Source organism: Eubalaena glacialis, chromosome 8 (assembly GCF_028564815.1).
Source record: "Eubalaena glacialis isolate mEubGla1 chromosome 8, mEubGla1.1.hap2.+ XY, whole genome shotgun sequence".
NCBI lineage: Eukaryota > Metazoa > Chordata > Mammalia > Artiodactyla > Balaenidae > Eubalaena > Eubalaena glacialis.
Window position 1 is genome coordinate 13,027,172 of NC_083723.1, and position 13,932 is coordinate 13,041,103.

The 13,932-nt window shown below is 41.4% G+C and overlaps 1 protein-coding gene across 1 annotated transcript in view; it reads right to left on the bottom strand.

Moving 5' to 3' along the window:
- Positions 1 to 607: 607 nt before the first annotated feature.
- The window catches only part of SUGCT (succinyl-CoA:glutarate-CoA transferase), a 697,612-nt gene continuing 684,287 nt past the window's right edge, over positions 608 to 13,932 (bottom strand). The window contains exon 14 of the mRNA XM_061197569.1: positions 608 to 2,031. Within this exon, the coding sequence (XP_061053552.1) occupies positions 1,868 to 2,031 (164 nt within the window). The 3' untranslated portion in view covers positions 608 to 1,867. The remainder of the gene's footprint in view (positions 2,032 to 13,932) is intronic.

Genomic DNA, 13,932 nt, shown 5'->3' on the forward strand with positions numbered 1-13,932 from the left:
TTCTCCTGGATCGTTTTAAGGTGTGTAGGTGGAAATCTGGACAGCTACATATATGATTACACTGGAGATGGTCTCCAGTGGCGACTCTGCTGTGGACCAAGACTGCACAATCAATCAACCTTGATTAATTTCAAGGTTTTAGAGGCATTCTGTGACCCTCTCTGAATGATCAACATCCTGCTACATATGGCGACCCAGATATTTAAGGGTTATTGCTCAGTAACCAAGTAATTTGCATTTCAAGACATCTACTTGGATCACTAGGAGAAATGGTGGAAAAACGTCTTTCAAGATATGTGTTTTGCCAATTCTCTGTCATCCAGCCTTTTACCATTTTCATTACTAATTGTATATACATGGAAGAATTTCATTTAGATGTCTGGCCTGAAGTGAATGTCTCCAAATATATATCTACAAATTAGCCACTGGGGGAAAAGTACTGAAGAAGGTATCAAATTACCCTTGCATGATGAAATTCTAACTAGTGGGATAACAGCAGGAGTTCTTCAGAATAAGTCGTCCACAAAGAGGAAAGCAGAGAGGACAATAAGTGTTTCAAGAATTAGTAGGCATTCTTCTAAAATGTCCCAGGAGGCCTCGTGAGAAGACAAACTTCCTATTTATTTGGAGTCCTTGATTCTACAAACATATTGGGGCTTACAGCATGCACAAATGGCTCGAATCTTTCCAATAAAAAAGAACACAATAAGAAAACTAGCTCTAAATCACAGTTTGAAAAATGAACATCTGTAATTTAACTTTCAATGACCACTTGGCATGTAATGACATGGCTTTAAGATATATGTGCCTAACAGCATGAATTCTGTTCATATGAGGATACTGATCATGGGGTCATCTGATTCCTTGGTCTGTACCTGGGCTTGTACCTGTACCATGGCAGTCTGAGTGACAATTCATCCTGGAACATATAGGCAAATCAGCCACCACCTTCTGGACAGAAGATGTTTCTCTATTTCGAATTCACTGACAAATACTTAAATGCAAATACTTAATATTAAGGCATGATATATTCTTCTACAGTGGATACTCAGATCACAAAGAAATATTTTCCTTTCAGTCTCCAATTTATCATTATTTAGACGTTATTTAATACTGAGATAGTCATCTGACATTCATTTAAAAACCTGTTGCATTTGTACTTGGCTCAAAATAAGGTACCAATTAAAGAACCACTCTTCACCCCATACATCCCAAAATTCACTGGTGGAGATTGATTTTCTGCCATGTCTCATGAAATAATCAAAGAAATACAACATAAAGCCATTATTTACCCCCATGGGGGAGAACGGAGCTCAGTTTTATAATGGACATTAACAAATTCCATGGTTTAAATTACAGATTAACAAAGGGTTCATGAGCTCAAAATTAAGTTATTCTGTTTAAAATCAATCACTGAGACTGTCATTCTGCTTATTGCTTTGACTTCCTAACAAAGGTTTAAATGAGGACTTTATGTGCAAGTAAAGAACGTCAAGAGATCTGCTCTTTTTCAGACCTGCGTGGGCTGGAGGGGCAAACGTTTAGGCTATTAACATAATTAGAATGAGGAATGTATTTCTCCAGAAAAAAAAAAATCTTCACCCAAAAAAAAAAAAATCCCACAAATCCACAATTAATCTATTATCTGGGGGGAAATGGTAAGGAATCAAAGGTGGGGTACGTTTAGAAAGCACTAGATTCATTGATACCAGAGCCATTCTGGAGACGCCAGGCAGGAAATCTGGAATTCCTCTAACTCTTCAGTGGCAGGCACCAGAATTGGGGAGAAGGGTCCAGAAAGGCTATTTTGCCTTTGCTAGCAAAATGCATTAGAACTGTGGTTTTGCAAAAGAGCATATTTCCTTTGTCACTCCACCTCATGTTGGGTCACCACTCCAGCGCCGAGCAGCTCTGTGATGGCCCTGTCATCGTATCTGAGGACCTCCTTCAGGATGCGCGTCGTGTGCTGCCCAAGCAGGGGGGGCGGGCTGGCCTCTGACGTCTTGAACTCACTGTATCTCACAGCTGGGCCTGTCAAAGGGGGAGGAAAGCAGGAAACCTGTTAATGACTAACCCTCAGAAATTCATTACCCAAGCAGCCTGGGGTGTTTGAGATGAATGCCAGGAATATCACTGCCAGTTACACCCTTGCAAATGGACCATCATTTTGGAAAGAACTGTCTTTGCACACATGGCTTTTCTTGACTTAGTTTTATCCAACTGTGCAGTGGTCATCTGACCTGCCCACCACCATGCAGGGGGCCACATGGATGCGCCTGGCCTGTCACAAAGACTCACAGGGGTAGGTCACTCAATTGAGTTGACTTTCTGGGTCCCAGAGAACAGTGGCCATGGGTACATAGTGTCTCTCTGAAGCTGGAAATCTGACCCCAGGTGAAGGTAACACAAAGGTTTACTGCTCAGCATCTACTGTAGGGTTCCAAGATTCAGTTCAACAGACCGCAGATCAACTACACCTCAGCCAGAGCCTGGGTGAAGCCTTTAGGTGGTAGAAGAGGTTATGGGTGCAAGCTTCATTGTCAGAGAGACTTCTGTTTGGATATCAGCTCTTCTACCTTCGAGCAGTGCATCTCGGACTAATTACTTAACGTCTCTGAGCCTCGTGTTCTGCAACTAAACTGGGTATGATCAAGTTTACCACATAGGCTTGATGTAAGGATTTAAATGAGATAAGGGACAGAAAGCACGAAGTAAGCATCCCCTAACCCAAAACAATGCACAAAACCTGCCGGCCACTATGATGACACAAGCTGCCCCATCACCTCCCTTGATGCTTTGCAGTGCAAGGGGAAAAGGATGTTTATTGTCAGCTCTTTGCCGAGCACTGAGCCACTGCAAACAGGGTAACTCAAGAAATGCTTTCAACACCTGTTGGGAATGGATTTTATCATCCCCAATCTTCACATAACAACACTGAAGTCCCCAAAGCTAATAAGGTTTTGCTCAAGGTCACATGGCTAATAATTAATAGCACCAGGAAGCAGATCCATGTCCACCTGAGCTGTCTCACATTGAAGACCATGTACTTTCCATAACCTTAGCAGCCTCGTCTTTCTTCTCACTCTTCCATGGGCAAGCTGGGGAACATGCTGTTTCAACAGATTTTACTTTTGTTGCCTCATTCAATAAATGGTATTTATGTTGGCTGTCCTTTACATCTCACTTGATTAGGCTTCGGGAAAACAACTTAGGGAGTCACAAGAAGACTACAAAACAGTGCATTTCTATCTCATAAAAAATTTTCCAGCCTCCTCTCGATTTGGGGAGCTCATAGGAAGAACAAATAAAACCAAAGCACATGTGGGTAACAGAACGTCAGTGAGTAAAGCAGCAAATGTGCTGCCGGCTCTTCGGAGAATTCCATTCAGAAAAGGTCATGTTGAGGAAGCCGTTGTTGATGGAGAGAGGGGACACAGACCTCCTAAAACCATCAAGCCGCCCCTTTCTGTCACCCATACCATCCACTCCGGATAAACGGCAACTTCCAACTGATTCCACAGTTTTCCTTCTCTGAAGCTCGGGGAAATTCCTTTTTTTTTCCCTTCTCACACTTCCTTTCAAATGCTCCAGTGTATGACTTTTTTCACGGGTTGGTCCCTTTTCAGGAAAGGAGCACACATTGGGAAGCAGTGTCCCCTACGCTCCCGGGAAAGCTGATAATTTGGTGTTTTAGGGATGTGCTCCATTTTGACATTAACCATGGTTTTCATCTAAAACTTGTCTTTCAAAAGAAGGACTCTGCTGAGCGAATACAAGGCTGAAGTCGAAGTCATGTATGTGGCTTTATCCTAACTGGATGACCTGAAGCAAGACGATCAACTGGAAAATAGTCACTTGACTATTCAGGAATCTGGGTCGAAAAACAGCTACCATTTACTGCTATTGCTGCAGCTGCCAGGAGTATTAGCAGTGGTAGCTACCGTTTCCTAAGAATCTAGGCTGTGCCAGCCACTGTGCCAAAGGTTTTACATACATCATCTCCTATAATCCTCACAGCAATCCTGTATGGATGTTGACGGAGGTTTAAGGTAAAAGGGTTAAAGTTAGGATCCAGGTTGGAAAATGAGAATAACTTGCCCAACATCATACAGCTAGGAAGCTGTCAGTTTCCAAGTCCAGGTCTGTTGGGTTTAGGAACTTGGAGTTTTGTTAAAAAAAGAATGGGTTGAGGTGAAATTCACATAACATAAAATTCACCATTTTCAAGTGAACTATTCAGTGGCATTTAATACATTTGCAATGCTGTGTGACTACCACCTCTAATCTAGTTCCAAAATATTTCCATCGCTCCTGAAACGGAGCAGGACCCTACCTGCGGTCCTTGCCCCCCATGTCCTCCGCCTGCCTTTTGTCTGTGGAAAAACTTTAACCAAAGAATAAATTTAATCAGAGAAATGAGAAAATGCAGAAACAAAGGAAAACCGTACAACAAGACTAAATAATAATAGTTTAGTCATTAAGCATAGTTAAGGACCTGTAGTTCCTTCTCAAGGGCTATAGATAATATTCTGAGCCCTATCCTGTGAGCTGTCTTATAGACACTGAAACCCCACCAGGTGGAAGAAGTTAACTACGTGATGGCCAGACTGTAGCCGTGACATTAGCTGCCACAATTCCAAGAATTGGCCTCAAGGAAATGGGAACAAACCGACCCTGGAACTGAAGATTAACTGTACTTAAAACAATCAGGATGACGCTGGTCAGACCAGCGATGACCGATTTAAAGAAGACTGTCAGAGCTGACTGTGCTGTTTCTGCATGTAGCTCCCTCCCTCCATCTATAAAAGCTCTTGCCCCCTGACTGTGAGGGGTGGAGTTGGTCTTTGGACAGGCATCCGCCCTCCCCCGCACGGCATCCAAAATAAGGTAAACTTTCCTTTCCGCCAACCTTGCCTCTTTATTGGCGAGCAGCCTGACCCCACTTTCAATTACACCCTCAGTAAAACCCTCATCCCTTAAGCAGATTCTCTCAACTCTCCCCTCCCCTCACGCCCCTGGCAACCACTAACCTTCTTTCTGTCTCTAGGGATTTCTCTATTCTGGATATTCCATATCAATGAAATCACACAATATGTGGTCTTTAAGTGGCTGGTGTCCCCCGCTTAGCACGTTTTTGAGATTCATCCACATTGGAGTACTGTGGTATTGGTACTTAGAACTTGGACTTTTAACCACCCTGCAGGGATGATGTATAAGGGAATTCTTCAGGTCCAGCCATAGGAAAGGGCAGTTCAACTTGTGTCACCCTCATTATGCACCATCCTTTCCTGGGAGCTTCCAGATCCACACCGAACACTATGCTACCAGGTTTGGGATGAAAGGCATTTAACACTTTGCACAAAAAAATCTTGGAGAATTTAGGTTAGTGGAATGGTATTACTTGGTAATTTTTAGACTTGCTAGGATAAAGACACCTGGAAGATACTATATATTTGGAAAGCTTAGGCTTCTTTAAATAAATATAAGTTACTAAGTAAGCCATACTGCAGTTTATGAAATTGTATATACTTTTTCATATGCCCCTTCAGAAACCAGGTATTTTGCATATGATTGATTTTAGAAAGATTCTGAAGCTGGGGTTTGTCCATGTAATTTAATATCAGAGTATGGTATAGGTATCTGTCTTGTACTGGCAGTTTTCACATTGCAATTTCCTATACGTTTCTTAAATACAGCAGTGCTCCCTTATCTGTAGGGGATAGTTTCCAAGACCCCATGTGGATGCCTAAAACCACAGATAATGTCAAACCCTATGTATACTCTTTTTTCTTATCCACACATACTTATGATAAAGTTTAATTTATAAATAAGGCACAGTAAGTGATGAACAACTATAACTACTGATAACATAGAACAATGATAACAATATACTGTAATAAAAGTTATGTAGAAGTGGTCTCTCAAAATATCTTACTGTACATATTTAATGCTTTTTCCATCTTAACTAAGCACCTATGACATACTGTGGCCTTAACTTTTGCAGTTTGAGGTGTGACAGCAAAACTAGCACGAATTTCTTTTTCCTTCTTCACAATTTCACGGATAGAAGATTCACTCTTACTGTAGATCTCAGCGACCTCAGCTTACAGTTTATTTTTCTTTCCTTATTAAGTTGAGAACTTCCACCTTTTCACTTAAAAGAAGCTCTTTACAGCTTCTCTTTGGCATATGCGAATTGCCAGCATCACTACTCTTGTGCTTTGGGAACATTATTCAGTAAAATAAGGGTCACTTGAACACATGTGCTGCCACTGACGGACAGTCAATCTGATAACCTAGATGGCTACTAAGTGACTAACGGGTGGATACGTTGGACAAAGGGATGATTTAACGGACAGAGGGGGATGGCGGAAGAGTTCATCACTCTCCTCAGAATGGTACACAATTTAAAATTTATGAATTATTTTTTTCTAGAATTTTCTGTTTAATATTTTTAGACCATGGTTGACAACAGGTAACTGAAACTTTGGAAAGTGAACCTGTGGATGGGGGTGAGTGAGGAGCTACTGTAGAGTATCATTTTGCCACGTGGTTTATAAAAAACAGAAATTTACAGTCCCTTAAAAATATATATAGATATGTACAATGAGACAAGGAAGGCAATATCTAGATCCCAGAGAAAGCTAAGTTCTCATGAGTCAATTGAATCCTGTCCTTGTAACCCTGAGCAATAATCCTATGTACCTGGGACGTCCCTCCCAGTCTAGGCTTTGCATGAAGGGTTCTTCAAATATTTGTTTCAAGAAGTAGAACATGTTTGACATAATTATTTACATCTAAGGTCCAGAAAGAATGATCTGATTTTCTGTTTGAAAAAAAGATGAGCGGATAAGTCACATGTTCTTAAATTACTTTTTGGCAAAGCAATATCTACACCCGCATATGCTTTCAAACACTTGAAAGCTGTGTGATCTTGAGAATTCTTAAAAGTCCCTGAGTCTCAGTCTACAGATTTCTAAAGTGAGGTTGGCAATACCTATGGAGGATTGGTTTGAGCAGTTGGGTAATACAATATGGGTAATAACATCAGTAATAATCAAAGAAATGTGTATGAAGATAATGAGCCCCAATTTTGTTTATAAAACTAGCAAATCATCTTGTGGATGTCATCTTAGCGTGTGTTTAAGACATCCGTGATTGGGACTTCCCTGGTGGTGCAGTGGTTGGGAGTCCGCCTGCCAAAGCAGGGGACCCGGGTTCAAGCCCTGCTCTGGGAAGGTCCCACATGCCGTGGACCAACTAAGCCTGTGCGCCACAACTACTGAAGCCTGTGCGCCACGACTACCGAAGCCTGTGCGCCTAGAGCCCACGCTCCGCAACGAGAAGCCACCGCAATGAGAAGCCCGCGCACCACAAAAAGAGCAGCCCCCGCTCGCGGCAACTAGAGGAAGCCCGCGTGCAGCAACGAAGACCCAACGCAGCCAAAACAAATACATAAAAAAAAAAAGAGGTCTGTGATTGGTAGGAATACAAATTGGTGCAATCCTTCTGGAGGGAAATTTGTCAACTCAAAATCAAGAGTTTAAAAAGTGTTCACACACTTAGATGGAGAAATCCTGCTTAAAAAAATTTTTTTCTCTATGGATGTAATCAGGAATATCGACAAATTTTATTGGCAAGGATTTAAACAACTTTCTAAATCTCCTTAATACTCTTAATACCTCTCTCCTTCCCACAATGCTTTCTAACACACAGCCTGTGAGGGTTCTTTGTGGGGCATTCTGAACTTAAAAAAAAAAAGAAAGAAAGAAAACTTTTCCATCTTTTCTTAGCCTCCAAAGGTTACCTTGTTAAGGGTAGGTGTTTAGCAATCATTCCCTCATGTACTGTCCTCAAAGGCCTATCTCTAACCGCTTCCTTCCAGATAAAGAGGTCAAATAGTTGGAATACTGAAAAAAAATTAGGAAAATATGTCCAAAACTTTGGCACTGGTTCAGTAAATTACAGTACATCTAAATGATGGCAAACTGTACTATAATTTCAAGTTGTGTATTTTGGGGCTTTGAACAGCTATAATTGCCTTCACTCTCTCCTGATAAACCACTGAAATAAAAGTACACGAGTTAAACAAACAAACGTAAAACTTCATATGAGGGAAAAGGATGGGAGAGAGCATCACTAGTGAATGGGATATTCCAACAAATTTAAGAATGACATGGATGGGATCATGTTGATGGGGAAAAGAGGTAGAGAAAGCTGAAGCACAGAATATTCTACAAGGACACTGAGAGGAGGTCGATGGCAATTGGTCTATTTCACCTCCCCAAGAGCCCCTTTTTTAAAAATTTAATTTAATTAATTAATTTTTTTATATTTTTGGCCACTCTGCGCATGGCTTGCGGAATCCTAGTTCCCCGACCAGGGATGGCACCCGCACCCTTGGCAGTGAAATCGTTGAGTCCTAACCACTGGACCACCAGGGAATTCCTGAGCCTCTTTTCTTAAAATCAATGGTTAAGAGAGAGACAGATCTTAGACTAGAAGTAGGGCTGAAAGCAGAAGGATTAAACGCCTCGATATAGACTAGTCTCACTGGTTTCTACTAGAAACTAGAAGAAAGTGAAGCTTGCTTTCAAATTTCTAAACTGAAATGACATTAAACCTAGAATTGTATATCCAGTCAAATGATTAATCAAATATGAAGGTATTTTCAAACTTTCAAAGATTAAACTTACTAAGTATGTTTCTTGAAGTTGACTTCAATAAAACATTGGAGTAAATGAAATAAGAGGAAAATTTTGGTACGCATTGAGGACCAACCAAGAAGTGTAGGGAAGGAGGGTCCCAGAATGACAGCTTGGACAAGGTAGAGATGGAGAAGGACAGAGATCTTCAAAAGGGGGAGTCTAAGGAGGCAGAAGAGCCTTAACTGTATAATCAGTATGACTGAGAGGTTGGAAAAAGTAAAATAATGAGATAAAGCTACATAACGCAAGAAAAAAAAAGCACTAGGAACTCTAGAAAAAAACAAAATTTGCCTAAGAAAATCAAGATTCAAATATGAAGCAAATTACAATGTGGCAAGATTTTAAGTAATTGATGGCATATAAGTAAAGAAAATCCATTTGACTTTGATGCCAAGAACATTCAAGAAGCGCTTATTATCTGTGTATCCTCGATAATGGCACAAAGCATAGTGCATTAGATTGTCTATTAGTTGCTGTATGCCCTATGCAGGCAGGAAAATGCCAACTGTATTTGCTAATTGGCCCTCAATGCCTTTCGTGGTCCTTCTAATGAAGATAACAGCAAGCATCTTCTCTTGAACACTTGTGATGACTGTGGACTCTGCTTTTTATTTGCATTATCTCACTGGACTTTTCAACTTATAAAATAGAGAGCATTATAACTTGCATTTTACAGATCAAGAAATTGAGACCGTTTAAAGGGTTAGTTTGTCTAAGGTTACCCAGCTAAGTAAGAGATAGAACCAGGACAAAATGTCCTATACGTCAGACTCCACGGTCCATGCTCTGTCATTCAATACAAATGTGTTGAACTAATTATTGCTAACAATTAAAGATATTTGAATAAATACTATTTATATTATTTTATTAATTCATTTATCCACTAATTTATTCTACATATAATTTGTGAGTATCCCTGTGTCAAGATCTGGGCTATATAATCTAGATATATGTTAGCAAACAAAATGTATCTAGACCCTCCTTTCATGGAATTTACATTCTGATTCGGAAGACAGACAAATAGGCAAACAAATAAATAGTTTTAATTTGATAGAAATTATAAAATGAGTAGAAACCTAGCTGAAAAGAGGAGAATATTGCAGGCACGGTGGAGAGGGGTCATGGGGTAGTAAAGGACTACAGTAAGTCCCCTACATCCGAACCTTCAAGTTGTGAACTTTCAAAGATGCGAACGTGCCCCCGGATGCCAGCTGTCGTACTCGACTACTGTACTTTTCAAGGTACTGTACTGTAAGATTAAAAATGTTTATTTTTGTGTTTGTTTTTTATGTGTTATTTGTGTGAAAAGTATTATAAACCTATTACAGTACTACAGAGCTGACTGTGTTAGTTGGGTACCTAGGCTAACTTGTGTGAACAGGCTTGATGTTCAAGGCACTGAAAAAAGTTCCAGGGTGGCTCAAACATCATTTGGTAGTTTCTAGATGAAGTTGGAGGGAGAGGCACAGGGATTTATAGGCTATGGTAGTAAACTTGGATCCTATTCTGAGTTCACTGGGAAGCAGCTGGGGCTTTAAGCAGAGCAGTGACAAGACTTAAATACTCCCGTTGCTGGGCAGAGAATGAGATCAAATGAGCTTGGAGGCTGTTCTGGGGAGATCAGAGGAGACGATGGTGGCCTGGACTAGGATGGTGCTTACAGAATTTAAGAAAAGTGGATGTATTTGAGAGCTGTTCGGTGATAGAATGAGAGGGCTTGCTGATGAAGTACAAGGCCCACCCAAGGTAGTTGAGGAGGGAGGGAGAAGGATCAAAGGAGAACTCCCTTTTCTGAGTTGAGTAACTGGTGAGGCCATTTACCAGATGCTGAATGGATTCACAGACAAGCCTGGGTGGAAGCAGAAGTCAAATTCTTTTTTGAAGATGCTGTTTGACTTGCCAATGAGATATCTGAGGAGAGAAGCCTTTAGCTATGCAAGTCTGGAATTCAGGGAAGAGTTTGGGCCAGGATATGTAAATTTAGAGGTCATTTACCATCCAAAATGTCTTCATTCCAAAGCAATATATTTCCAAGGCAATTGTATTTATTCCAACATCTCTGATGCTGAGGTTTTAAATTCGTTATTTAGGCAGCCTTTTCTCTATTATCTAAGTTCTATATCAAAATCTATTGCATCAAAATGGTTTGTGTCCCCAGGAAGCAAATTAAATGAATGAAAAATTAATCTGTATAGCTCATAAGTTCGGAGATAAATGCATTTCTTTTTTTTTTTTAATAAATTTATTTATTTTTGGCTGCATTGGGTCTTCGTTGCTGTGCGCGGGCTTTCTCCAGTTGCGGCGAGTGGGGGCCACTCCTCATTGCAGTTTGCGGGCCTCTCATTGCGGTGGCTTCTCTTGTTGCGGAGCACGGGCTCCAGGAGCACAGGCTTCAGTAGTTGTGGCTCACGGGCTCCGGAGCGCAGGCTCAGCAGTTGTGATGCACGGGATCAGCTGCTCCGCGGCATGCGGGATCTTCCCGGACCAGGGCTCGAACCCGTGTCCCCTGCACTGGCAGGCGGACTCCCAACCACTGTGCCACCAGGGAAGCCCGCATTTCTTGCAAAGAGGAATTCTTGGCCTTGAACAGACACATCTCCACTGACTTGAGGGGTAGAAATCAGGGCAGTTTTACTTGTGAAAGAACTGTGGACTCTGTGCTCACAGAAAGAGGCAGAGAAAGAAATGCAGAGTTCTCTGAGACTGAGTCATAGATACTTAGGGATGACCAAAGGTGTGGATGTTTTTCATCTGCAGTAATAAAGGCAATCAAACCAAAAAATGCTGAAAGAAATGCACACCACAGCAATCTCCTGCACAGCAGCTGGTACCAAACCTGGAACCCCAAGTGCTGCCCTTGTGAGGAGCCTACCTAGTCAAAGGATTGGTGGGCAAAGCCCTCACCAGGAAGGGAGTTGAGCGGCACAGCTTGTGGGTTAGACCCACTTCTCCATGAGGACTGTGTGTGAACTGCCCTTGGTCCCTCAGGAACAGTGTGTCAGATTCTAGGAAAGTGACAATGCCTTTGACCTCAACTTCTGTGTATGCCCATTCTTGGGAGGCTGAACTAATAAACCGCCAGGAACCCATAGGTCAAGAGTTGGAGGCTGACAAAATGCAAAGGTAGATGAGGAGGAACCTGCCCCAGTCTCTAGTCATACACGATGACATTGGCAACTACTACTTAGTGAGCCCTTACTGTATACCAGGCCTGGGGCGAAGAGTTTTGTATTTGTTAATCTAATTTGATCCTCACAATAACCTTAGAGAGTTTTTGCATTTATCAGTGTCTTTTATTCCTATATCACAGAAGAGGAACATGCAGCTCAGAGAGGTTATGAAATGTGTACAAGGGCACACAGCACGCAGCAGACGCACATATAGATCTGCTGATTTCAAAGCCATTGTTTTCGAGAAGTGACATGGCAAGAGGGTTAAGAGCGCGGGTTTGGGGAGCCAGAGGGTCTAGATTCACATCCTGGCTCTGCCATGTATTGAGTGTATCTCCTTGGGTAATTTACTTAATCACCTGTGCCTCAGCATCTTTCTCTGTACAATGGGGATGAAAATGGTCCCTTCCATATAAAGTTGTGAGGATTTTTAGAACTTCTTAGAACAGAACCGAGCACACAACAAGCACTCAATACATGCTAGCTGCTGTTGTTACCTTTCCTTCTTTGCTGCAGTGCTGACCTTAGCAACCTAGATTCCTCAAGTAGAGCCTTGGTCGCCTGTTAATTTCAGACTTCTACTTCCCAGAACATGGACAAGTGAGCTGCATTTCAGACTCACAACAGCGAGTTGGGGATAAAAGCCTTGACTTTTAAAAATCTTTAACAGTCAAGGATAAGATTATTTAAAGGAAAAGGAAAAGGGAGGAAGGAACCCTTTTTAAAAAAAAATCAATTCTATTCATTCATTTTAGTTAAGGGCAGCTTTTTTTGTCTTTAAATACTAAGTTTTTAAAAAGTTTTATTTTGTATTGGAGTAGAGTTGATTAACAATGTCATGTTAGTTTCAGGTATACAGCAAAGCGATTCAGTTTACGTATACATGTATCTATTCTTTTTCAAATTCTTTTCCCATTTAGGTTGTTACAGAATATTGAGCAGAGTGCCCTGTGCTATAAGGAAGGAACCTTTTCTCAAGCACGTCGGACTTAAGAAGCACTTTTCAAATGTTTATTTCATGTATTCCTCACTACAACCCCTTGAGATGGGCATGTTTTCCTCTTCCTACAGATAACAAAAGGGAGGCTAAGGGAGGTTGAATGATCATCCGATCATCTGATAAGTACATACTTACTATCTCCAACGGCATCATAACATACACCAGAAATTAATTTTATACTCTCTCGAATTTTAACTAGTTATGTTAAAAGGAACTTTGGAAACATGGGACTTATTTTACTTACTTAACAAACACTTACTCTGTGCCAAACACTATTATATGTGCTTTGCACATTTGATTCACTCAGCCCAGAAGGTACTACTACGATCCCCATTTGCAAAATGGGGAAAACTCAGCAACACAGCAGGGAAGTCACAGAGCTAAAAGGGTCGCAGAGCTAAAAGGAGCTGAGCCAGGATTCCAAGCCAGAGAGTCTTGCTCCAAATCCCGAATCTTTGCCAATGGGCCACGCTGCTTCCCAGTAAAAAGGAAAAAGCAAAAGAACAGAGAATTATCTAAGCTGGAAAATAAACTCGGGGTCTTGGAGTAGAACATGCCAAGGAGTAGAACATGCCAGCTTCAGATTTCGTCTTCTGACAGTCTATTCCCTCTGTGTTTCTAGATCACAGTTCTACCAGATTTCTTATGCAATAGGTACTCATTACTACTTCATCTTTTCACATTAGTTTGTCATACGCCGCCTATTTCGTTGTAGGAGGTCCTGGAAAACACAGCAGCATCGATACGTTCTGATTTCTCATGTTTCTGAGTCAGGCAATGCTCTCCAAAGCTTTCCTCTCTACCCACCCCAAAAGGAATGAAACCTTCACTGTGTTCTCTGTGGAAAGTTATCTGGTTCAAGACACAGGGAGGGCCCAGTTCCTGGTGTGCCAGAAAATTCCTCAGACTAGCCCTGTGTCGTGTTTTCCATCTGTGGTTTGAGGCCCTTCGGTAACAAGACCCTGACTATTCTGTCTCATCTCCTCTTAGAAACCTTCCACGATTCTCTTAGACTGAAAAGGGAATCTACCCCATATATGCAAACATCTCAAGC